Here is a 25,001-nt window from a genome sequence, read left to right on the forward strand (position 1 = left end):
CCAAAGATATACTACTAAGTACTACTATACTAAGCCATGTGCTGTATGCTCTCTTGATGCTCCACTGATATGTGGTCTATAAAAAACTCCAATACTTCAGAGGAGAGCACCACCAGACCAGACTACAACCTGCTAAGACTGGCAGTCCTGAAAACAGCAGACATTGGCTAAATTTGCTCATTTCATTTAATCAACATTGTAAATGCAATGTCGTACTAAGATAAACAACTGATTAAACAATACCGTGCTAGCAACATGGTAGTGTTTCAGTGCATGTGTTCCAGCATGGTCATTTCTAGATGGTAATATGCAGACAGGCCTTATGCATTGCATGCACTTTGTCTTGCCACTTATACTGTAGAAGGCACAGAGTGTAGGTGCAGGAAACTGTGCCATTTCCTTTATCTTCCCAATCATTGCTTCTATAAAACTGATTTAAATTCTCAACATCTTGTGACATATTTCCTTAGAGTCGAAAGTTTGATACCTTCTGTTCATTATTAATAGTTATTTAACAAGTAGCCTATAGCCTAAGTAAACTGAACAACTGAAGTAAGCTAATCTACTAGAATTCTTAGCACTTAACATTTTTAATAGGCTACAACATAGTAGACCAACTAATAACGACCATAAACGTCATCGCACAAATATACATTCAGATAGGCTATTTTCATTGCATGCATTTGGTGCACAGTGCCTAAAAAGGAATCGTTGGACTGCAGTTGGTGGAGAGTTGCCGGGGCAGGGCTCTACAGAATGACGTCATCAGTCAGTTGATATGAATCACATAGCTTATATATCTTTAGACCCACGCAAATGACTGGCTGGAAACTACGAACAGAATGAAATTGTGATGGTGAAATCGGTGATGAAATTGGTGAAATCTCTTTCCTAATGTGCATTGTCTGTCCTTCCTGGAAAAGGGGAGAGCATTCACACTCGATCAAGACACTTTGGAGGCTGCGGTGCGCTGCACAATCTCTGATACTCACAGCATTGTAGATAAATAAACCTCAACTTCCAGGGTCTGTCCTGATTCTTTCTGGCAATTTTGAAAGAAACAGACGTCATGTCATTGTCAGATATAGGACAGCTCTGGCTGATTTCCTCGGCAGCAGTCGCCATCATTGTTTTTCTCTGTCAGTCGGACGGTAGCCTACACCTGAGGTGAGAGCATCCTCCACATCCAGAGGCTAGTACTGCGCATGCGCTGCTGCTCGACTTGTTTCCAAAGAGTGGAACCTAGTTGCCTACAAAATCGATGTAACCTTCCCCTGAGCAAACAGTATTGGGCTAAAAAAAACCTATATTCCACAGCAAGAGGACGAATATGCCAAGTACTGAATACATTACAGCCTATGTTATATACTTTTTAATATGTCCCTCATGAACATAGATTTAATAGTCGTTTCAAGCTAATTTCTTCAATATTGTAAATGGTAGGAATAGCAGCAAACCATAAAGATGATTCTTTTAAAACCATTTTATTGGACCCACAGAGTGAGTATATTAGTTAATAAAACACATCTTTACAAGTTACAGTTAAAATTCTAATCTAATTTCTTCCCAGGGGTATTGTTATGAAAACTTTATGAGTTTTAGGGGGTTTATATCTGCATGAATGGAAGACTTGCTGAATCTCTGAAAAAAAGATTTCAGAAAAGACAACAGAAATTAAAATAAATCCACAGTAGGAAATGTATCACCGAATTTAATGCTCATAACATGTAGCAGCCACACAAAGAGCCTAATTTGTTTCAATCTTTGGTGTTTGGACTGAAGACAATAAGAATTGTTACAGCCCATCAATTCATGGGTTTCATCAGGTCCCTTTCCACAGGTGTATACAATCATGCACCTTGATTATGAAAGCAGACTGCATGCTGTTGATTAATACACCTGTGTAAAGGGACCTGATGAAACCCATGACTACAGTACGTGCTACAGTTGAAGCACAGTCTTACACAGGGCAGAGCACCTGTACAGTGTATGTCTTAATGTAAGTCTATGAGCATTAGGCCTATTTCTTTTAATCAGGAATGGCTGGAAAATAAATGAACTATTACTTTTACCACAAACTAGGCAGACCATAGAAAGTCAGAGGCAAACGGATAATGAAGGGACTAACAAAATTCCACTTCAAATCTTAACAAGAAGATTAATCACAGGTTGCATAATTGAGTGAGTTAAAAACAACCCAAAAGGTTTCCAACGTAAACATCCCCATTCTCTGTGGAGTTCATTTACTCATACAGTGCATCCTCATATATCATTTACCAAATGGCCTCTTAAAACTGGATTTGTATACTTTGTATACCCTCCGTTTAGTTGATGTGCTTACTTTGATGTTGAAGTAATCTTTAATGGCCTTACTGGCATTATCCCACAGCTTGTCAAATAGATTTGAATTGTTCCAATTGTTTTGTGTATGCTGTGTATGCAGGACTTCAGTAAACATCAGTAAAGCAGAAGCAGAAGTATCACAGTGTGAAATATCTTGAAAAGTTTATGTAGAAATCAGTTTATTGCTACAAATTCATTCAGCAAGCCAAACCAGCTGGGACAAATTCATGCATAAGAAACATAAAGACAAAATGTAACCAGTAGTTTGTGCAGAGACACGTAATTGAGAGACAATTGTGATAGGGGTTGCATTTGTACATGCCTAACATTTTGCTCTCTATGAATTTCTTTACTCTCTTGTACGAAATCCACCTCTTTCCTCTCCCCCTGACAATTAATCTTTTCAGCCCTGAATGCAGACATCACATATGAAACTTCACATCACATCTTAGCAAAACCAAACAGCTCAGTGACTGTGACTTCACATCTCCTTAACAGATCATTATTTCGTACAAAACCATAGTGATAGAGAGTTTACCAATGGCCACTGTAGAATAATAGCCATTTTAATACTCACAACAGTGAGTGGATATGTAACAAGAGTCTCATCATAGTTAGGGATGAAAGGAGGGAGGGAGAGGGAGACAAACCAGCCCATTATTTTTCTCTCCTGTGGTGATGCCAGACACCGCAGAGTTCTAAAATAAATAAATCAAAATAAAAGCATCCTCTTACCATGATAACATCATAAAATAATGAACAACAAACATAATTAGAATAGTTGTTGAAACTTGTTTAAATATAATGTCATTAAATAGAGTTGACACACTCCCTGACCCTGTCTATCTGCTGTAGTCTTTTGACAAAGTCGTCCTTACACGAGTGAGCATGTAAAGATAGCTCAGATGTCAGAGCTAAAGGTAAAACCTTTAAGAGTTGGGTTTAGATCTTCATTACTTACAGTATGTGTAAGTGTAAGAGACATTAAACATGCAGATATTGTCCTGATATGAAAATAATGACAAGTTTGATAAGGTTTTAGTGCAAATCTACATCATATTTTGTACACATTACTGCTTCTATTCTGCACTCATTTTCTACCGTCATGATGTTTATTTTACAAAAAAAGAAACCCCAAATATGGTAAACTTTTATGGAAAGTGTAAAGCATGAGCCACACACCTGATAGAATATTTGATATCCAACATCATTCAAATCATTCAAGAAGTCATGGTATTTTCACCCACATACACTATGCATATTGGCATACATTCATTTAACTCACTTACTCAGTACAGTAGATGTGGGATTTCTACATTTCATTCAAAAAAGAATCCAAAGGATTTAAAAAGTTTAAAAAGTAACATGCTCTTTCTCATGTAAGTGTATTACTCATAAATAATTACACTTTGCTCCCAGAAAGGGAACATACTGTAGCAAACTACAACAGATCACAGTGGAAATCAGTGATTTTAGTTAAAAGCAGCTCAGAAGTAATTTCTGTTGTTGGTCAATGAGGAACAGTGAAAGAGGACAGTTCTGTCATTGTGTACTGTAGCTAAGTAGACGGTACACATATGAATGGAACCATTTCATGTCAAATGCTAGGAAGAAAGCTTATGAATAAACAAGTTTTACATTTGTCATTAATCTTGGATGTCCTTTTGTTCACCCATACACATTAAAAGTTGAAATCTGAAGAAAGGATGTGAAACTGTTTGGATGAAACATTTGGATAAAACATTTGGATGTGAAACTGTTTCTTGTTTCCTTGTTTTGATATTGACAATTGTCACATTATTTTTACTGCACGGATGCTTCTTAACCGAAAGGCACATTAAGAACGTAAAGCTTGGTTAAATTTGATTCCCTGATTCAAGTGTCCCAAAATTGGCCTGTTTTAGTTTAGTTTTTAACGTCAAGTAATTTAACATGTTCATTTACAAATCACAACACCTGAAATTCTCTCTCAAAAGCAATCCAATTTAAAGTGCACCAAAATTGCAGGCATAGTATCTATCACAGTTAAAGCAAAATAACTGTAGCCTTCATATGATACAAAAGTACAACGTCAATTAGTGAATATTCATAACTGCATACGGTTATTGATACAGGTACACTATGATTAAGCCTTCAAAGGATGCATGATGAATGTGTGCATTATGTGTATGCAACTCACAGTTTTTGAACTCAAAGTTTCTTTGTCCACTTATTGTTCACAAACACACACATCTGGTGTCAAACTCTGACATTATAGCTGCATGAGTATTTAAGTAAATGTAAGCATTGAAGCCTCTGTGCTTTTAAAAAATCAACTACCAGTACATGGTAGTCTCAACCTCTTAGCATTGCAAGATACAACAAATTATGCATTTTGTTTTATCCAAATAATAGGGATAAAGTGTCTACCGCTCAACCTAAATATAAATTCAGTATATCCAGAGAGGTGCTACCAGAACAGACCAAGGGAGCAGTTTCTTTCCTGTAAGAACATTTGTGTTTTGTATTTTGTCTGCTGGTGGTCATAAATACAAGCCTAACTTCCTGTTGTGTGACTGTTTCTCCACATTACTCATCGTTTATCTCATCAGTAACACAAAGTCATGGATATAAGGCACACCATGGGCCTCAGACTTCTCTGCTCTCAGCAAGCACTGAATGTGACCAGCTGCATTAACACATTATTGGATATACTAGTGCATTGCACTAGTTACTCACACGTTAATCACCCTAACCCTAAGAAATGTAAACTATTAAATGGATTTCTTTCAACTGAACAGGACTGCATGAATTTATATTATAAGCTAATTTGATTGCCCCAATGTTTTTTTTTTTATAAGGTTTGGATACTAAGACATACTGTACATTTCCTCAAAAAATAATAAATAATGATTTCATGTTTTCCAGTATGCTAGTTTTGTATCTGTACTATACTGTATATCTACTAACCTTTTTGGTTGCTGTGTTGTTTCCATTTAATATCAGTTAAGCTTCCTGTCTTCATCTTAGGAACACGCCAACTTTTTTTGGAATAAGCTTATTTTCTACCCAGAGTTAAAGACACATACCTTTCTCTCCTATTATATATGTGTGTGCAATAATTCAGTCTGACACTGTTAGCCTAGCTTGGAAGTGGATTACACTACAGCTAAAAGGGACCTATAGGCTAAGTGGGGTAGACGGCAAATAAGCTAATTTCCCTAAAGACATTTGGTACAGACCTTGAAAAATGAACCAAAAGCCTTGTATGGACACTGTCACAAACAATAAGATTCATATTGCTTAAAATAGTACTACTCTTCCAAGCCCTTGACAGTTTTGGTTATCAAGATAATCAGTGCAAAACAATCATATTAAAGTTGGTTGCTGTTCGGGTTTTTCCTCGGGTGGTGCGCCTCCACTATGCCTGCTGAGAGTGGGACTATGCCGACAATCTCTCCAAAATGCTCGGTGTCAGTGGGAACTGTCTGGGTCATTCTCAAAGAGTTCAAGCCCACTCTGGACAAGTTTCTGAGCTGACCTGATGGCATTGAAAACAAAAGATAGAGTCTGGTTTACAGGCCTTTCCACTTCCTGGGCATCCTTCAGTATGGAGAAACGGGAGGACTGCGTGCTCAGCCCATACAGAAGGTTCCTGTGGGAACAGGAGATGAGAGAGGAAAGTTGAAGTCATCAATATTGCAGAGGATCCAGGTGTCATGCACACAGTCTAAGCTCAGGCTCCTTGAAAGGATTGAGGTTTGAAGCTGTCTACACTTACAGTAATGCAGGTGAATGTGAGAAGCTTTTATTCTTCACGCTCTAAGGTCATTCATTGATTTTTAGTTTTTTTTTTGTCGTTTTAACTGGCTGGACAAGTAGAACAAATGAGCCAATTCTTTATCTGTAAACAAGCTGACTTGGGTTTAGAGCATCACCTTGACCTTGAGTTTATGTTCATGAGTCCATGGCTTACACAACAGGCCCAGTATCGTTCCCGTGAAAGAACTTCAATCAGTGTCGCCAGACACCTCAATTGGGTAAATTAAAGCCAAAGAGTTAACTGCCAGTTGCTGAAAGGGGTATTAATGCATTTCCATTGTGGATTTCTAATTTTGAATCAATAGGCTAATCTTTCAATTGTACAGGTACAATTTTCTCTTCTGAGATGATGATGGTCTGAAAAGATCTGATGGAAAATCCACAGCTCCAACTTGGTTGGGTATAAGCAATTTAGGATATTGTATCACAACATTGATTAAACAAGAAATGAAAAAGAGAAAGCAATATTGTGTCGAACATTTGATCTTTCCTGAATCACATTCAACATTCAAATCTCTGTTAAAATGCATAGTAAGTGTCATTATATTAAAAAAACAAAACAAATATTACTAAACTCAAAATATAGAATTTGTAGCCACATCTTAGCATCCTTACACCAAGATTTTGAAAAGATTTGGGAAAGATTCTTGAAAGATTGGAGTCTTTTAACTAATGGCCCCCATTCTTTACTCAAAAGATTACAATCTTTCAAGAATCTTTCCCAAATCTTGTCAAAGTCTTTTGGTGTAAGGATGGCTCCATTAAATATTACCATTAAATGTTAATGCCAGGATCATGTATTATGACGCATGTATCATGTAAACACATGATCATGTATTATGACGCATGTAAACACAGGATCATGTATTATGACGCTTTTGTTTTTGGTCTTTGGTCCCTTATGTACAGTCTGAAAGTCCCTAAACACACAATCTCCATGAAATCCCCTGGCTATTGATCAAGAGAGCTCAGTAACCTCACGTCTTTAACCAAGTGAGAGCTCTCCACTTCAACACTCCAAATTGGATTTAGCCTTTAAAAACACAGTCATCCCCTGTGTCAGTCAGGCATCATCTGTCAGTTGTTGACAGCATAAAGACATTTGTTTTAGCTGCCACAGCAGACTGTACAGGGTATGTTTGAGTGCCATCCATCTCTGTGAGACCTCGTCAGGTCAAATACCTCACAGCTGTCTCCACGACAGCCTACAATCCCCCACCTCCACTCTCTCTACCTCTCACCTCCTTCCCTCCCTCATTCTCTCTCTTCTATCACTTCATCACTACCCTCCCTTATTCCCCTATTTCCTCTAAGGGAAAATGACTCACAGACGTCTTAATCAACCAAGGTTTCCTTAGTGCGTGTACTCATTATAGTAACTTGATATGTACTGGACACAGCTAGAACTAGACCAAACATTTCACACAGTTTGTGTGGCTAGAATAAAATCATGTCGGTGTAACCCCTCCACCTTCCATCTCCCAATGCGTTCGTTGTCTTAGCATGATGAGTCCAAACTGCTCGGAGCGAGGTGAAAAACTTACCCAGACGACTGGAGGAACGTGGGGGTCAGCGAGATGAGACTAATTCCCAAGTGGCTCAACAACTGAACACAGGGAGATAAATGGATATTGTGCTTTACAAGGCCCCGGCACTTAATCTTTTCCCATTCACCTTCTGCTAATTTAATCAAGCCACTCCAGAAAATGTTGATTACCATCTGATTACAATCATGTCGCCTCTGCAATGGCAGCTCCTCCTTCTAATGAGTGAAAATTACTGAAGGCATCCGTGGAATGCAATGACAACGTCCCAAGTAAAAATAAATATCAATGAATTAAGTACCTCAGGCCTAGCAGACCAGAATAGCTGAGGTTAAGAAATCAAGCAAGTAACCCCACTTGCATCTCATTTCAGTCTGCCAACACAAGATAGGAACATCTGGCCTTAAAATCACATTTGACATCTAATGGACAATCCAAACTATTTAAACTGTTCATCAAGGTAGTCCAGTATCCGTAACATTAGTGCCCTAAAGCCTAAAGCGTAGGCATAGCTGGACAAATATGTCAGAATAAGTGAAATTTTTCAGCTTCTATTCATGTTTATCTTTTTCTTTCTTTAAGCACAAAAGTATCTGCCTAAAATGACAATTGATAAAAAGGAAACATCATCAAAACTATTATAAGGGTAGAAACTAGAACATAGTTGTATATATTGCATGCTTTTGAGTGAATGTGGAAGGCAATTAAGCTGGAATGTTAGTTAAGGATGTCTGTACAGCATAATTCTGACTTTGTGTCTCTAAGAGGCAATTAATTCACAGGGAAAGTGGCTAGATAAAGATAATTGTGGAAAGAATCACAATGGTGCTCAGTGGCACTTTGGTACAATTTCACAAACTCTTAAACAATGGATGACACCCCGCTGGAATCTGGTATACAGTGCCAGGTAGACTGTAATTGGAAAGGCACTTTGAACAGACATGACTATTTGAAGATAGTCACGGTTTGTGTTGATCTTTATCATTATTATGATTAAGTAGTTAACTGTAATGTCATATGCTGAGATGGGTCTGAGAGGTATATTGATATTACTTCATAAAATCTGTGTTGAAATTCCCATTTAGTGCCATGCTTCAGTGATGTTCTAAGTTCAACTTCTCTGGAGTACAATATTACACCCGCTTATCTCCATGTTGGCCTCTTTGCTGCAGTCAGTTTAAATGAGTTCTACTTGTAACACTGACAAAATGATTAAAATGTGGGCCTTAAATTATCTGAAATACTTAACATGCTGCGAATCAGACAAGCACCCAATACATAAGTTTGCAACATCACAGCAGAGGACAGCAGATGATGGCAACCGAATATTAAGAACTTAGTCTACTTTCAAGTCTTCCAGACACATCGAAATTTATGTAAATATGCAACAACAGTAAATATGCAAAAAGTCCTCCAGCCCTAATTATAATATAGCTGTCTCTCAGTATGACACAGCACCATCCTTATCAAAGAGCAATAGAACATTTCAAATTAAACATTCAGCTTATTTTCACCTGAATATGTGCTGATCTACAATTGGGAGTAGCTCAATATAAAACATCCATATTGCCAAGATGTATGTTTCATATTTATGCTGTAATGTTCAAAAACAACAATATTACAAAATGTCTTGAGGCGAAGTCAGCACATTTGGCTGAAGGCTAAGAAGTAAAACAAAAAGTAAAAGCAAAAAGTTCCACAAAATGAAATATTCAAAACCAGCCTTTCTCTCCTTCAGCCCCCTGTCAGCCTGCTTGTCTGAAGAGAGTGCATTTGACAGAAATGCAAATTGGCATGTCTATCTCGGCTGCCTGGAATAGTCACCCACAATACACTACGGGGAAGTAATGTCATCATTCATTTCCTTACAAGAACTTCAACATTTCCGACTCTGCTTCAGAATTTGCCGTAGCCTTTTAGCAGCATAAAAAAAACTGGGTAAATTGATCTCAAAAGACACATTATGTTTCATGGTACAGACAGATACGAGCATGCATGGACAATTGAGAGTAATGTCAGCAAGTGTAATGCAAGCAAACATCAATTTGGGCTGTCTGTCTTCAGGAATAGACAGAATGGTATTAAAAGCTCATGAGAGAGTGGCACTCTGGTGTTTTGTGTTCTCCCTAAGCAATTCAGATTGTCTCTGACTGCAATGAGAATGGATATGGCCACTAAATCAAAAGGCAGATTCTGTAACGCGCTGCCGTTCAAACACGTTAAACTCGATTCTATGGCACGCCACAGCAGCAGCTGTCGTGGTGACATTTTTGTAGTGCCTTGGCAGCATGTCAACTCGTTTGTAAGACATATGTTTTACATAGTCGCCTCCTTTCCGTGGTGAAAGTTTTCAGTCTGTTTTACTCCACGCCTGGCCCTCTCAATAATTGATTTCTTTTTCTCCGTCTAGGAACATCAAACAGTGTCTACCCACTTGTCTCCATCACCTTCTCCATTCCCTTTGTTATCTGATAACTCTTTGCCTTAATATATAATACATAATGGATTGCAGGAGAACTGAAGCAGTCCTCCAAGAGAGGTCTAAACCCATGAATTATTGAGGGTCAAATTTTAGCAGAGAGGGGCTCAGCTTGTGCGGATGGAGGCTCAAAAGGGAGGCTCTCATCTACAATTTGAGTGATGGGATGGAGGTTGTAGGGGTGGTGGTGGTGATGGTGATATGTGTTTACCTGCACAAGCCAGCTGGGGGGGCGGGGATGAGGAAGCTTTTCTCCAGGCCCTGCAGGACGTCGTTCAGCATGCGCACGTGGGAGGGGTCCCTCTCCTTGGGGTCGTTGGCCGGCCGCATGCTCTCGGACTGGAGGAAGGTGGAATTGTCTCTCAAGATGGCGGCGGCTGCCAGCAGCTCGGCTGTCTGCAGAGGGTCATCTGAATGGGAAATAAAGCGGGTGGTGTAGGCGGCTGTCAGTAAATAGGGCTTGTGGATTACTAACCCGCTGACCTTTCACTCAACACATTCACATTGCTCAAGTAAACAATTATTGAAATTCTACATCTGCTTCAAGGACAAAATAAAATCAGAGACACTTGCAGTAAAAACACAACCCTAGATGGAGAGAAACCATATCAGTCTGCTCAAGAAATAACCTGTTGCATTACTTTCCTAAAATTAATAAAATCTTGGATGCACAATGAAAACAATTTAAAATGCACCCTGAGTCAGATTATTATTATGCTTTCAGAGGAGTAGAGAGAGAAGAGGCACAATGCTCAGTCTTTTATTCAGCTAAGAACTTTAATTCAATGAAGTATTTGGCTTCTTTTTAACATATTGCTGTTGTTGTCTTTTCAGAGTTCCCCTGAGTAGAGGCCTGTGATCAAATTAAAACACAAATCCCTTGCATGAGTTCGCACATTAAACTGCGACATGGAACCAATCCATTGAGCACTGCATTATGAAGCTCACCGACAAGCTATTAAGGACAAGAGTGTGTGGTAAAATAGACAAATGTGAACTAAGTACACACCATGCAAGTGTTGAAAAAAATAAATAGTATAGTGCCTGTCACCTTATGTACATATTAACCACATCAAAATAGGAGGTTCCCCCATTACCTTATGCACATATTTACCACATCATTCTTACATTAAGGCATTATCTCATACACACTATACAAAGAGCACTTTCCATGGGTATAATTGCATTCCTATAGTTCCTATATTCCTATTCCTACAGTGTAGTAAGACACAGTAAATTAGCTTTATCTGTGAAGATTTGCACTTACAATTTGTTTCAATGAATGTGCTGAAGCACCTTTTCACATAAAATGCTACAATGCTTTCAAGCAGAGCTGTAATTTCTAAATGCTTCATGAATAATAGTGAACACCAGAATGTCACTAGAAAATCAGGACATTTAAATCCTGCAATCCTGCATTCTACTGTGGTATAGAGCTACCTACTAAGGCAACACATAATGTCATTGCAGAAGTTATAAAGTGCACTACCTGAGAGCCCAGAAGCATTTGAGAGATTGGCATTTCATTACATCATATCTCATTTGGCCTCTCAAATACAGACACATTTTCCAATCAAAATACAACTAGAGTACATTTCAATTATGAGGGCAATATCTCACTCTTTCATATTTCAAATTTCATGTTGAGACCACAGTACGATATCTGCTTGAAAGCAATTCATGAATGGCACTGGAATCAAAGACATATCACTATGCAAAAAAGAAAGAAGGCCAAGAGCCCAGGGCAGCTGATGAATACAAATTCGGCTCTGTGCGGAAATGCTCATTCAACCCTGGCTTTCGATCAGATAATGAGATAAACATCTAGCACCATTACACATTTTTAGACACATGACTAAACAATAGCACACAGGAGGTGCGTTCAAAATCAAGACTGATTGCGTTTGTCTGACTCTAGGCATTGCTCAGCCACCCAGGTTTGCCTAACTGCTCTCTGGCATGTCATCGTGTGACTGAGTTTCAGAGCGACTCTCACAGCGACTCCAGTGCAGTCATGAGAGATGGAGTGCTAATGTACGTTGTGGCAAAAGCAGTGTTGAGGAGGCGAGCCCAGCACCAAGTGTGTGTGACATTTTCGGACAAGGCCAAGGACAGCGGTACAGCAGGATCACAGAAGCCAATGGAGATGATGGATGGGGCACGGTCCGCACACCTCGCCGCAGGTCTCTCTTATGCCTCTGTGCTCTAATGCTGACTAAATACTCTCTTGTAACTGAACTTTGTCGATAAGTCGGACACGATGGACTCTGCAAATGTGTCTGTCACTGCTGCACAAGTGCACCGAGGGAATCTAATGGAGAAGCAACAAGCTGATTTAGCTAATGACACAGTGGGCGCTTAAGCGCTGCTTTACTTTTTGGATCTTGGTTTGCTACATTTATGCATTTCAAATGTATTTTTATGTGTGCATAAAAAAGCAATAGTCATTAGGCAGAAGAAAATCAGTTCTGCTGAGGGTATATGAGATTTCACATTAATAGCTTCAGAGTACCCTTCAAAGATGTGGCACACTTAAAGCTCTTTAATGTCTGTGTATAATTAACCTTGACTACAGCTGTGCTCAGCACACTTACACACGCTTCATACTGCTGCCTCTGATCTATCGGCATGTGCATGTGTGCATGTGTGCATGTGTGCATGTAGTGTATGTGTGTCTGTGTGTGTGTTTGTGTTTGTGTGAGAGAGAGAGAAAGAAAGAAAGAAAGAAAGAAAGAAAGAAAGAAAGGAAGAAAGAAAGGAAGGAAAAGAGTGAGTGAGTGAGTGAGTGAGTGCGTAACAGCAACTACAGAAAAAAAAAAGTCAGAGGCCCAGCAAGGAACAGGACTAGTCACAGGAGAGTTTGCTCTCGCTGTGACAACTCACTTTGAGCAAGGAGAGCGAGAGAGAGAAAGACAGGATAAATATAGCAAAGAAGCTGCTGCCCTACACAAACTTCAGTCTCTCCCCTCCTCTCCTTGTGCCTCCCCCGTCTCCATGGGAGCAGTGCAGTTATGAAACATGTGGGAGGCTTGCTGTAACCTATCAGAGATTCTGACGCAGACGGAAATGTGGGGATAGTGGTGTTGGCATAGACCCAGCTGAGACTTCCATTTGAACAAATGAAGGGAGTCAGTTAGGAGATCACACAAGCCCCTGTCACTTTCAGATGACAAAGCGCACGGTATGATGCAATGTTACACCAAGGTCCTCAGTTGGGGAGGAGAGCCTGAATGGGAAATGAAAAGAGCCCACAAACATATCAGAATCTCAGGGCGAGATGCAGATAAGGCACACCCACACCAATTCAACGATCTGTGCAATCTTTTATTAGGGGGGCATTCCTAGAGCATCAAGATCATCACAGATGTGATGTTCAGAAAGACAGGGAGCATCTAAAGGTGTTGCTTTTATACAGTGAGCAAAAAAAGGAGAAAAAGAGACCAAAGCGAACAAAGGATCTTGAAAGATTCAATTAGCCTGGCTTGTTTGATCTCAGACAATCTATTTAATTTCTCATGAATAGTGCATCTGCACGTGGTGTCTGTGAAAATCCATTTACTCCTCTATGCCCCAAAAACAGTGATGGGTGACATCAAGAGACACCAGATCAAGCCCCAGCTGCCCAGAATTATTTATTTACAAAGCTTCCATCTTTGGCTTTATTTATAACTGCAGAGATAAAAGCACGCTATATTTAATTCAACCTGCTTGTGGTCCTCCTGCCATCTCAGTGCATTAGTTCAGTGTACCTCCAGCGAGGAACCCCAGATCATTCGTGTGTCGCTAAGCCCCGCCCTCCATTGTTAGGGGTGCTATTGTAGTTGTTTTTATTTTCAGAGCCACAGTTATCACAAAGTGATCTGCAGTATACAAATATACAATATTATATCATATCAAGATATAATGGTATTTGCATTTTTATAGTGATACTATGAAACCAACAGTGACCCACATTGCACCTTTTGCACAATGTCCCTTGTTGCACCTTTTTTGCGAAAACATGCTCATCCTAACATGTTTAATGTCCTCTGCTGTGCAGTTATACAGTGGAAACATTAGAGCCCTCAGGTGCTGTAAACATAATAGCACTAAAGTGAAAAGAAAATTAAAGGGATTGAAGAGAGTAAAATAAAAATGATGATTAAAAGGGAACTGTGTTTGTATGCGTCTCTCTCTCTCTCTCTCTCTGTGTTTGTATGCGTCTCTCTCTCTCTCTGTGTTTGTATGCGTCTCTCTCTCTCTCTCTCTGTGTTTGTATGTGTCTCTCTCTCTCTCTGTGTTTGTATGCGTCTCTCTCTCTCTCTGTGTGTGTGTGTGTGTGTGTGCACACATGTGTATGCATGCGTTGTGTTGTCTTTTAGAATGTGTGACTGTGTGTGTAAGTGTTTGACTGTTAGTTAAGCCACTATCTGCACTGAATGAAAATTGACAGTAAAGCTAACCTGAAGGCCTTTCCTAATAAATTCCTTGTTTCTGAAGCTCAGACCCAGTTCAAAGTCACTAAAAAATGGAGCCAAGCATTTAGAAATGAAACTCAGGGAAAGCTATTTTATGGCCCTCAGGGATTTTTTTCCTAGTGAAGTCACAGGACAAACGTTCTCTCTTCCTGGCTCTATCGTTTTTTTCTCTTTTCTTTTCTTTTTTTTCTGGTCCCCCTTTATCTGAGGTGCCCTTTTTGAAGGCGGCTGGGATTGAAAGGCAATCGAGTCCAAAGCTGATAATCCCCCCTCGCTTTCAGTGGCGGCAAAGGGAGAAAATGCCGGTGCCACTGATTTGAATTTTACAAATGCAGAAATCAAGGTCGCGTTGCCAGGGGCCTCGAGTGCTAGGTTGAGGGGGCGGGTGTGGGGGCGGGGGTGGTGTGGGGTGGGGTGGGGTGGGGTGGGGTGGTGTGGGATGGGGTGGGGTGAAGAGCAGGGAGTGGGGAGCGGAGGGGGATCGATACATCCACCTAAACAGATGATCTACCACTAAATCATTCTTATGGGGAGGAGGAGGGGCTGTCAGTCCCCTGGCTGGACTGCAGAAGTGAGTTATTTCACTGCATAGACCCACACACACACACACCCACACACACACACAGGCATGCGCTCACACACTCAGAGACACTCACACGCACACTGGGATGTGCAGAGCATTTAGTCAACCTCTGTCTGCCTCGTCAGTGATGTATTAATGCCTAATTGTACAGTGTATTGAGTGCTCTAATCCTCCCCTATGACCACCTCATACTATTATAACCTATAGTGACTGCAGTCGTGGCAAAAGCAACATTACTACTACATCATCTGGTGCTGGCAGCTGATGTGCAGAGATGAATAATACACAGTGGAAAACCTCTGCAATAAAACACCCGAAATCATCTGTGAGGGTGTGTAGTGAAAACAAAAGTGGAGGAAAGAGAGGAGGGTGGACGGCTTACAAAGCACCTGCTCCTGGCTTTACTGCCTGCTATTGTGCTGCATGTCTCCAAGCATGGCATCTTTCACCCGTACCCATTAAAGTTTTATGATAATTGTGGAGATTTTAGTTCAGCCAAGCACATTATAAGCCAAGCACAGCCCGGAACAAATATGTCTAGTCTATGCTTTTTAAGTCCAAGGGCTATATTCCATCCCCTCCACCACACACACCTGATTGTTGATGACCTTGAGGCTTGTCCATATTACCTACAGAACCTGCCACTGGTATAGGCAAAAAAAAGACATTCATTCTACATAAACAAAGCTTTTATACAAATAGGCATGCTGCACCCTGTTTACAAGCAAAAAAGTGTCCATAACAGGACAGTGATCTTACCTTTGAGTTTGTTTTGTACATCTAGGGCAATGTCTAGAGGGTAGAAGGGGAGGACCGGGTCGGTGCTCAGACGCAGTATGGCCTCTGCTGTCATCTAAATCAATAAAAGAGAACAGCTGTGAATTACACCCGCAATTTGTCCAGGCCGTGTATTTATTGGAGGGGATGAAAAATGCAGTGTCAGATACATCCCAGATAGAAAAAGAAAAATCTCAAGACAGAAAGGTATGGTCACCTTGCCCAACTACAACTATTGGTTTAAGGGTTCAGAGTGTCCAATTCAACTGGCCTAAATGGTCCTTCATCCAAACCTAACACAGTTACAGACTGATGGTCTACAATTATCTCGCCTCTCAAAAGGCTGGTCATGTCGCTGGCTGCAAACTCCCAGCTGTGGGTTATGCTCCATCTTGTTGTCCTTTGTATGTGTCCCCCTCATTGATTTCTCCCTATCTTGGGCCCTGATCAGAGTCTTGTAGTACCCAACAGCTCAATTTGGGCAACCAGCGAACACCTCTTTATTTGTCCATCTACTGAACCACATTACAAGAGCCCTGTGTTGTCACCCCTCAGACAGTCAGGCATCACACATGGCTCTGGGGTATCTCTCCTCCTGATGGAGCGGATTTCACACGTCTCATCTCTTTCAGGCCGTCATATCTGCCTGCTGTATGAGCGGCAGCTTATTGATTGCCTCCTCAAACCCTGGTGTGCCACATTTGAGTCTAGGACCTTCAGCAGATACACAGAGATCAGATTAAGTTGTCATCAGACGAACCACAGAGGCTAAAGGTTGCCAGAGAAAGAAAACACAAAAATACATCTGGTGAGTGACCTAAAGCCTTAAATGGAAATAACAGCAAAATGACAGCCACCCCTGCTCAGTGGAGATTCTGATACTGTTTCGGCACTTAATAAGAATGACACTTATCATTGGAGGCTGTGGAGCAATCATTCATTTGTGACTGCATAATATATTCCCATAAGAGGTTATTTGATAGGCTAAGCTAAACTAATCCCTCTCAGTGTGGATTCTAAGGCTCATAGAGATCATGATAGGACTCATAGAGAGATAGACCAAGGGAACAAGATAGCAGAAAACAATGATCACACTGGCTTAAATTTCACCAGAACCTCACAGGTTGACAGTTTTTTGTATTATTATTATTCCCGTGCGTATTTGGAATTAGCCCCCTGCCTCGGGAATTATGTATTAACCTCGGATCAGAGATTGGCTGTTCAGTGGCTAACTCTGACAACTCCAACTTTACCGTCATCGTATATCTGACAGATTCCAGCCCCTAAACAGGAGGCTTATCGCTCACCATGCGGTGAGAAGCACTCGCCACAGAGCCCGTCAAGGTTCATGCTGGGCTGACCCATGGGCGATGATCCAGACACCCTCGCCTTAGTCTGGCTTCAGAGGAATCCAATCCATCTCAACACAAGACCCAAATGGCAGCTCTGACGTCCATAACCATCTCCTAATGTAACCCCTGGGTGGAGGCAAGAGACTGGAGGTAGAGCAGGAAGTGGTTATCACGGTGGCGGGAGTGCATCTCTGTGTGTGAGCATGTGGGGGGTTCGCAAACTATGCTCTGCTAAAATTCATTGGCCTTAGCATTTGTCAAATTATGCTTTACAGTAAGCTGGACATGTTCAAGCTGAATCCAAGGTGAGGCCATTATTTAACTTTACTTTTCCGTTTAAGGATACACTGCCTCCGGGTGATCTTTCCCGAATGACCCTTCAGCCACTGTGTCATCCGCGGAGGCTTCGATGTTTTAACAGTCCAGTTGAGAATTTTTATGGAGCTTTTCTGCTATTTATTAAATCGCCTTACAGTGTACGCTGGGTCTGGTGGGCTATCAATCACGGAGGGGAAAGATTAGAGCATTGATTTGAGCAGAGTGAGTAATAATACTGCAGAAAGCATACATCATGTGCGAGTAATGCACCCGGACAGAGAAGGCCACTGATTTCTTATTTATGGTCTTATTTCTTGGGCTGCTCTGCAGAGTGGAGGTGCTGGAGAAAGCATCATGTGATGGGAGAGGGGAAAACCACACAATGGGAAACATGGAGGAGAGGCCAGCTCATTTATACTGGCCTTTATACTGCCTTGTACAAGTGACACAAACACAAACCATCTCAATGCCATTCATATGTCACTGTTATATAATTAGAGTATGGTAGAAAAAAGCAGAGGCGCACTCAAGGGCTTGATTCTAATACAAATTTGTATTGAGAGCCGAGGTTTTTTTTCAACAAGTCTACAGACAAAAAACTGGCAAGAAAACACTGGCCCTTGAGTGCGCCTCTGCTTTTTTCTACTGTACTCAACCTTTGGAGTTCACGCACCAGGCAAAACATCTCAAACTTAAGGCGCAGACGCCGATTTGCCATTGTTCCATAATTAGAGTATGAACATGTGAAAAGAAAAAGAAAATATGCCATTGCATATTTTTTCAATTTCCATTGTTTCCATTGCAATAATTACAGAGGTATGTTTGCTATTTTGAACAAATTAGCAGCTCATTTCCATCATAAGTTAAGCTAATAACACTAAATATTTGTTTTAGATATTGATATGACCTAGCTAAATATTTGGTTAAAATATTAACAAGATTGCCTAGCAACTGTGTTGATTGCATTTATTTGATGAATGCAAAATTACATTTGATAATTGGAAGAGAAGAGTTACAAGAACAACAGGGATAAAGGAAAATGAATTTACATTGTTTACTCCCTAGACTTTTAGAAGATGGCACAACATGTAGAGCTCCAAAAAGGATCTGGCCTTTATGTCGCTTCTTTTATCATAGCATAACATATGCCAGTACTGTCTCCCATATGCTACACAATTAATTCACCCCCATCACATTTGATGCCTGGCCAATACATCCTTAAAATTGTGTTGGCTTGTACCAAGGATATCATTTCTCTCCGTCCTCCACAATCCCGTGGCCTGAATGCTCTCCCCCGCAGTGCAGAGTGAGATTTCTTACCGACCCCTGAGAAAGTGTCATTCTGAGCACACAGGTTTTAAATCTTGCCTGCTTTCCTTTCCAGGACACAGCAAAGCACCTGGGGGGGTTTGCAGGAGAATATATTTGTGTACATTAGACTAGAGGACCGAGCAGGGAAGAGAGGAGGAGAGAGGAGAAATGGCTAGAGGACCTGATAGTGCATCAACAGCAGAGGGCCCCCTTGGAAAAGCTTAGCTGAGCTGATGGACTAGTGGTGTGGCAAATACTAAATCTCTACAGAAATAGAGAGAGAGAGAGAGTGACAGAGCGAGAGAGGGAGGGAGGGGGAGATAGAGAGTGGGAGAGAGAGTGAGTGAGTGAGAGAGAGAAAGACAGGGGGAGTGAAAGACAGATAGAGAGGGAGAGAGGGAAAGAGAGGGAGAAGAAGAGAGATAGAGTTAGGGAGGGAGGGATGAGGAAGAGATAGAGAGAGACAGAATCTGGCTGAGTCTGAGTCTTGCTAGGGCATGCTGAGGCGATTTGCTTGTTGCATTATCCCATTTCAGAGGTCACCGCTAACACCACCTCTGAGCTGGATCAAGTCAACACAGCGATGATCATGAAAATCTGTGATAGGGTTAGGATTTGAAGATGAAATGATACTGAGAGGCAATTGGTTAAACTGTATTTCTCAGTTCAGCTCAAAAGTACATGGGATATGATAAAAGTGAAAAAATAAAATCTTAAAATATGAACACTTACTGCAAGGTTATTTCAATGTAAATGTTGAAGAGATTTACTTGAGCATACAGGAGTCATTATAATTTAACTGACCTTCAGGGTCCTACAGGACAGCTTTTACAATATTATATTCACAAGATCATTCATCTGCAAAAAATGTTATTAATAAATCATATAAATGGCATGACCTCAAACTTTACCTTTGTGGGTATCATTAGTGAATGAGACAGCTCTGATTAATCTATGGCTCATCTGTCAGTCATAGAAGCACAATGCTACAAACCACAAATACCCAGAGATCTAACAGGAATTAATCCAAAAACAAATTGGTTCCAAAGTGGGATCTAAAGGCTGTGTGTTGGGAGAAAAAAACCTTCCTATTCTTATTATAGAAAATCTGTAAACATTGTACAGGAAATTAAATGAAATACACAAGACACACACACAGGATATATTCATGTCACTCAAATTGACAAACGTTGCCATAGTCGTTGACAATGAAAACATGACAAAAATAGATACGTTCTTACTTTCAAACAACCTTCCATACAGATGCCTTCCAGTTACTTCTTGTAGTTGAAAGTAAGCTGGAATGACTAGATTTTGCGCAACCAGAACAACTTACTAAAATAAAATAAAAAGGAACAAGTGATTGTTATCAAATTCAAGTTCTTTGGGAAAAACAAGTCTTGTTAAATCCCCTGGGTAAATATACAGGATACCAGAGCTGATGCATGATCTTACATTGGAGTGGTTAATTAGTTATCGCTTTGGTGACCATTGTCGCCTGTCTTTATGTGAGCAATATGTCTAGAAGATTGATACCACATCTCCCAGCCTTCTGCTTCCATTCATTATGAAGCCAGATGGCAATGAGAACACACACACACACACACACACACACAATGCTCATGTTTGAGAGAGACAGGGAGTAACACAATATTTGCCATCTCTGTTCACCCGGACAGAAGCTTTCTGATTTAAAGGCTTGTTTAGTGTGTGAGTGACCTACATCGGAGTGAAGAGAAATTAGCAGGGCTGCTGAAATGGCTGTCGTTTGACCTGCTCTGACTTTAAAAGGAAATGTGTTTATATGATTAAAGGGCGCCTTTAATCTTTTTCCTTTTGAATTCTCAGAAAAAGGGCAGACTTGAAAAGCCCAGCTCAACTGAAGTCTCACGCTCTTGGGCGCGGTTCTGCAGAGCGACACTATTGTTGCATTACTGCTGATGAAATCAGAAGTACTGTGCACTGTGTATAGGGGCCGGCACACCAATCCCCTCGCAGGCCTGAGAAGTCTATTGTATATATTCTGCAAAACTGAACAGCTTACCGCATGCAGAACACACCGGGTAACTAAATGACAACATCAGTTTTTTAAAAAAAGATTTAGGCATTGTAAGCAAAAAAAGAGAGAGACAAAAAACAGCACTAGTTTCACTATAGAGGAACGTGCAAAGTGATATGATTTGATGACAAGCATCTGCTGACTGCAGGGACTAATTAAGCACCCCCCCCCCCCCCCCCCACACACACACACACACTTCAAAGTTTTATTCAAAACCACAAGCTCACTGAATTTTTGATCACAAAACACACGTTTTGCCATCTTATTAAATACCTATTAAATGTGCACATTTTCTGACACTGCAGGTGTTTCATCTGCGGGCCTATCCATGTGTTATGCTCCCAAACTCACTGATCAGATGTATAAACACATTGTTCACTGAAGCGGGTGCTTAGGATCAAACATATGTGGTTTAAAGTGAATTACAAGCCTGGCTACACCTGAAATGGCATGATCACTCACAGTCCAAACAATTACAGAAACCAAACACACAAATGAACTAATTAATGAATACAAATCATCATATAAAAGAGTAAGGCTGAGGACAGACAGTGTAGGTGGCATTTTTTTGGACAAGTCATTCGTGGTGCCTGCCATGACTACAGCTCAGCTTTTGACTGAACATCCACCAAGTCTGCACTTAAACGATTCAAATGGTACAGCTATTGTGATTGTACACTACAATACAACAATTACAGATGAGGAGGTAGACCAGTTATCTAGAAAAAAGGAGGCAACTGCACAGAATGGCGAACAAAACGCCTAAGAGAAAGTAATGAGTTATGTACAATCTTCTCAGAGCAATTTATAATCTTGCGATCACTACATCATTTTTAAAGCATTCAAATGTTCCAGCCAGTGCTGTTGCACCCTCTAATGTTCTGTGGAGCTATGGTCAGTTAGAGATGACTGTACACATGGTGACTGAGTTACTATAGACGTATGTATGGTTATGGTTATGGGATTTTGCAGACACCTTTGTCCAAAGCGACACACAAATACAAAAACAACATAATATTTAAAAATTTAACAGGGAACAAATTAGAATGTTGGTCAAACTATGTTTTACAGTACATACATACACACCCACACCTCTTCTCAGTACTCTAACAGTCCATTCGGTGTGTCCACTAAAAAACTCTGTCCTGGCTCTGTAAATGGAAAACAAACACAGTGGCTCGGACTAAGCCAAGAAGTGGCCAAGCCAATTAACACATAGCTTCAGGAGCAGGGGAGGGAGGGATGCCATTTGATTGGCTGTTGAACTGAAATATTAACAAAATTTAGCCAGAATCATGAACTGGTTTTGGGCATCTACATGTAATATGGTTTCCAAACATAGTCCATGAAAGGGACATTTCTCTTAAATGAAAGCTGCATTCATTGTGCATGTCTTTACAATGACAGCTAGAACTATAAATCACATTAAAGAAGTCACTTCTAGTGATTGAGAACTCCAACGGGTCATAATCATTGCAGTTGAATTTTTATTTCATGACTGACACCACCTATTATCAGTGTGCGAACTGAAAGGGGTTGATAGCTGTATATTATTACACCAATATTCTGTTTTCGACTGAGAAATTCAAAGGCAGCCCTAATTAGTGTGGGGTGTCCTTTGTGTTGGATGTTTTTAAAGTAAAAGTGGAAAAGGCTGGAGTTGCATTAGGCTGCAGGCTGCATCAAATAAGGCACTGAAAGGCGGAAAGATCTTGATGGCTGGAGAAAAATGCTGGCTTGGAAGTGAAAAGGAAGTAAAAAAAATAAAAAAATGGGAATAGACGGAATCGAAGCATCTGCTAAAACCTGTGAAGGACAGTCTTAAAAGACCGAGAACACAGGGGCTGGTGGAATGCCAGCACAGTAATCCAGCTCCTTTTCCCCTTCACTCACTTCAGAAAGAGGGCTGGTATTAAAAGGGATCAAATGCACTTTGTGGCTCCAAAAACCATATGGTCTAGCTGCAAACTCAAAGTGTGTCGTTAACAGATGAAGGGCATCATTCATGCCTGTAAGAGTCACTGTCAGTAAGCGCTGTGCCCAAAACACGTAGCACGGCTAATGCACATAAACCCAAAGGGAAATGTACTGTATGAAGAACAGTGAAGTGTGGAAAGGGAGGAGGGGAGGAGAGAGAGAGTGAGGAGTGAGAGAGATAGAGAAAGAGATAGAGAGAGAGTGAGAGAGATAGTGAGGAGTGAGAGAGAGAGAGAGAGCGATGCACTTGGGCATTTTGTGTGTGGAAAAGACAGACGGCGCAGTGCTGATATATCAATTGACGATAGTAATAAGCATGAAGCATTTAAAAGCACTACAGGAAGGCACATTGGTGTCTGAGATATGCCTAAGCATGTGCCTCTTCGCCACCGAGACTGTCATTTTTGATGAGAAGACCGTTATGTAAGTGCATAAACAGAGAAAGAAGGAAAGTGTGTGTGTGAGAGAGAGAGAGAGAGAGAGAGAGAGAGAGAGATGACAGAGCTATTTAATAAACATTGTTGACAGGTCCCTAGGGAACAACAGGCCCCAACCCCATATGTAATTTCCTAAAAACACAATAAAATGGCCCCCTTGCCGACTGCTGCCAATCATGCCTGCCTGATTGCCTCTCCTTCCTATTTTTCCTCTTTTTTTCTGGCTAAAGGTTAGTACAATGGGCTAGACTCCCCCTGGAGAAGCCTATGGTGCACAACTGTGATGGATGAAGCAATCCACTCCTCACATCCCGACTTAGAGCCTAGCCAAGTGTAGAGGTGGCATTCTTACTCACCTGCGTTCCCTATTACCTGCCCTGGTAAGTACAGAGCATAAGAGGAGGAAAGGGTGGTTTGAAGGGTGGACATAATTAACCACTGGAGATTATTTAAGTGTGAGCGTGAGTTAAGTGTTAATGCACCAGTGAAACTGGCGCATTAACTGTGCATTAGATGTTAGTATGCAGTGGCAGCAGGTCCTGTAGGAACATCATGAGAGCTAATTTTATTATTATTATCACTTTTAAATAGCCTGGTTCATTCACAACCTACAAAAATTCCAGCTGTTAATTGTAGGTATATAATGCCTGGTATTTAAGCGATTCTATTTGTACTTTTTTGATGTTGTGCTTTACATGAGGCAATGTGTCTTTATAAAAAACCCATAGCGGAACCCTATGCATTAAACACTGGGATCTTTATAGGTGTTGGTACCGGCAATAGGATTAGACTTGAAAGAAGAATGTACGGCACAGTGAGTAAAGCTCCAAATAATATTGAAAAATGTCCACCTTAGGGTGTCACCAAGGGCAGATTTTCTTAAACATTATACTGTATACTGTACACACATACAATTTCTACCTGACAAATTAATGGACCAACACACCAAAAAATGCTTGTTATTACCAAAGTCCTTTTAGGCAAGTCCCTCCACTCAGCGGCCATATTGTAACGCTTTTTGGGCACTTATCGGGCATCTATTTCAGGGCAGTATGTGTAATGTATGTGCGCAAGGCTTCATGAATTACGACACACCAACCTCGCTACAGCTGCGAGATCACAACACATGATTGGCAAGATGTATTCACAATATACCACATGATTGGCACGGTGTATTCACAATATACCACATGATTGGCACGGTGTATTCACAATATACCACATGATTGGCACGGTGTATGTCAACTTTTGGCGGCGGAAGGGGCGGAAATATGTGTAGATGACTGCGCCAAAAAAAGCGTTAATACATCTGGCCCACTGTATATATATATACCACATATATGATTTGATATACAGTAGTTTCAGGGATTTTCCAGGAAGTTCATTAATCAGTGATGAGTTTCTGGAGACATCAGCTGCCCTGCAGCTGGAAAACATCATAGAATTCCGGTCTGGAGAAATACTTTCAACCATAGAAAACTGAGTGAGACAGAACCCACTACTACAATTTATGTCCACGCGCACCCCTAACAATTTCATTTTAAGTGCTATTTGCCTAATTAT

At 40.7% G+C, this 25,001-nt stretch overlaps 2 protein-coding genes across 3 annotated transcripts in view; both read right to left on the reverse strand.

The window, feature by feature from the left end:
- Positions 1-1,185, reverse strand: part of si:ch211-51h4.2 — a 97,831-nt gene extending 96,646 nt beyond the window's left edge. The window contains exon 1 of the mRNA XM_042057473.1: positions 993-1,185. Within this exon, the coding sequence (XP_041913407.1) occupies positions 993-1,128 (136 nt within the window). The 5' untranslated portion in view covers positions 1,129-1,185. The remainder of the gene's footprint in view (positions 1-992) is intronic.
- A 1,316-nt stretch (positions 1,186-2,501) lies between these two features.
- Positions 2,502-25,001, reverse strand: part of LOC121678180 (inactive N-acetylated-alpha-linked acidic dipeptidase-like protein 2) — a 215,878-nt gene continuing 193,378 nt past the window's right edge. For both annotated transcript variants that reach the window (XM_042057472.1, XM_042057471.1), the window contains 3 exons: positions 15,967-16,060; positions 10,379-10,577; positions 2,502-5,977 (listed from right to left, as the gene is read on the reverse strand). In XM_042057472.1, the coding sequence (XP_041913406.1) occupies positions 5,797-5,977; positions 10,379-10,577; positions 15,967-16,060 (474 nt within the window). In that variant the 3' untranslated portion in view covers positions 2,502-5,796. The remainder of the gene's footprint in view (positions 5,978-10,378; positions 10,578-15,966; positions 16,061-25,001) is intronic.

Source organism: Alosa sapidissima, chromosome 12 (assembly GCF_018492685.1).
Source record: "Alosa sapidissima isolate fAloSap1 chromosome 12, fAloSap1.pri, whole genome shotgun sequence".
In the NCBI taxonomy this organism is placed as follows: domain Eukaryota; kingdom Metazoa; phylum Chordata; class Actinopteri; order Clupeiformes; family Clupeidae; genus Alosa; species Alosa sapidissima.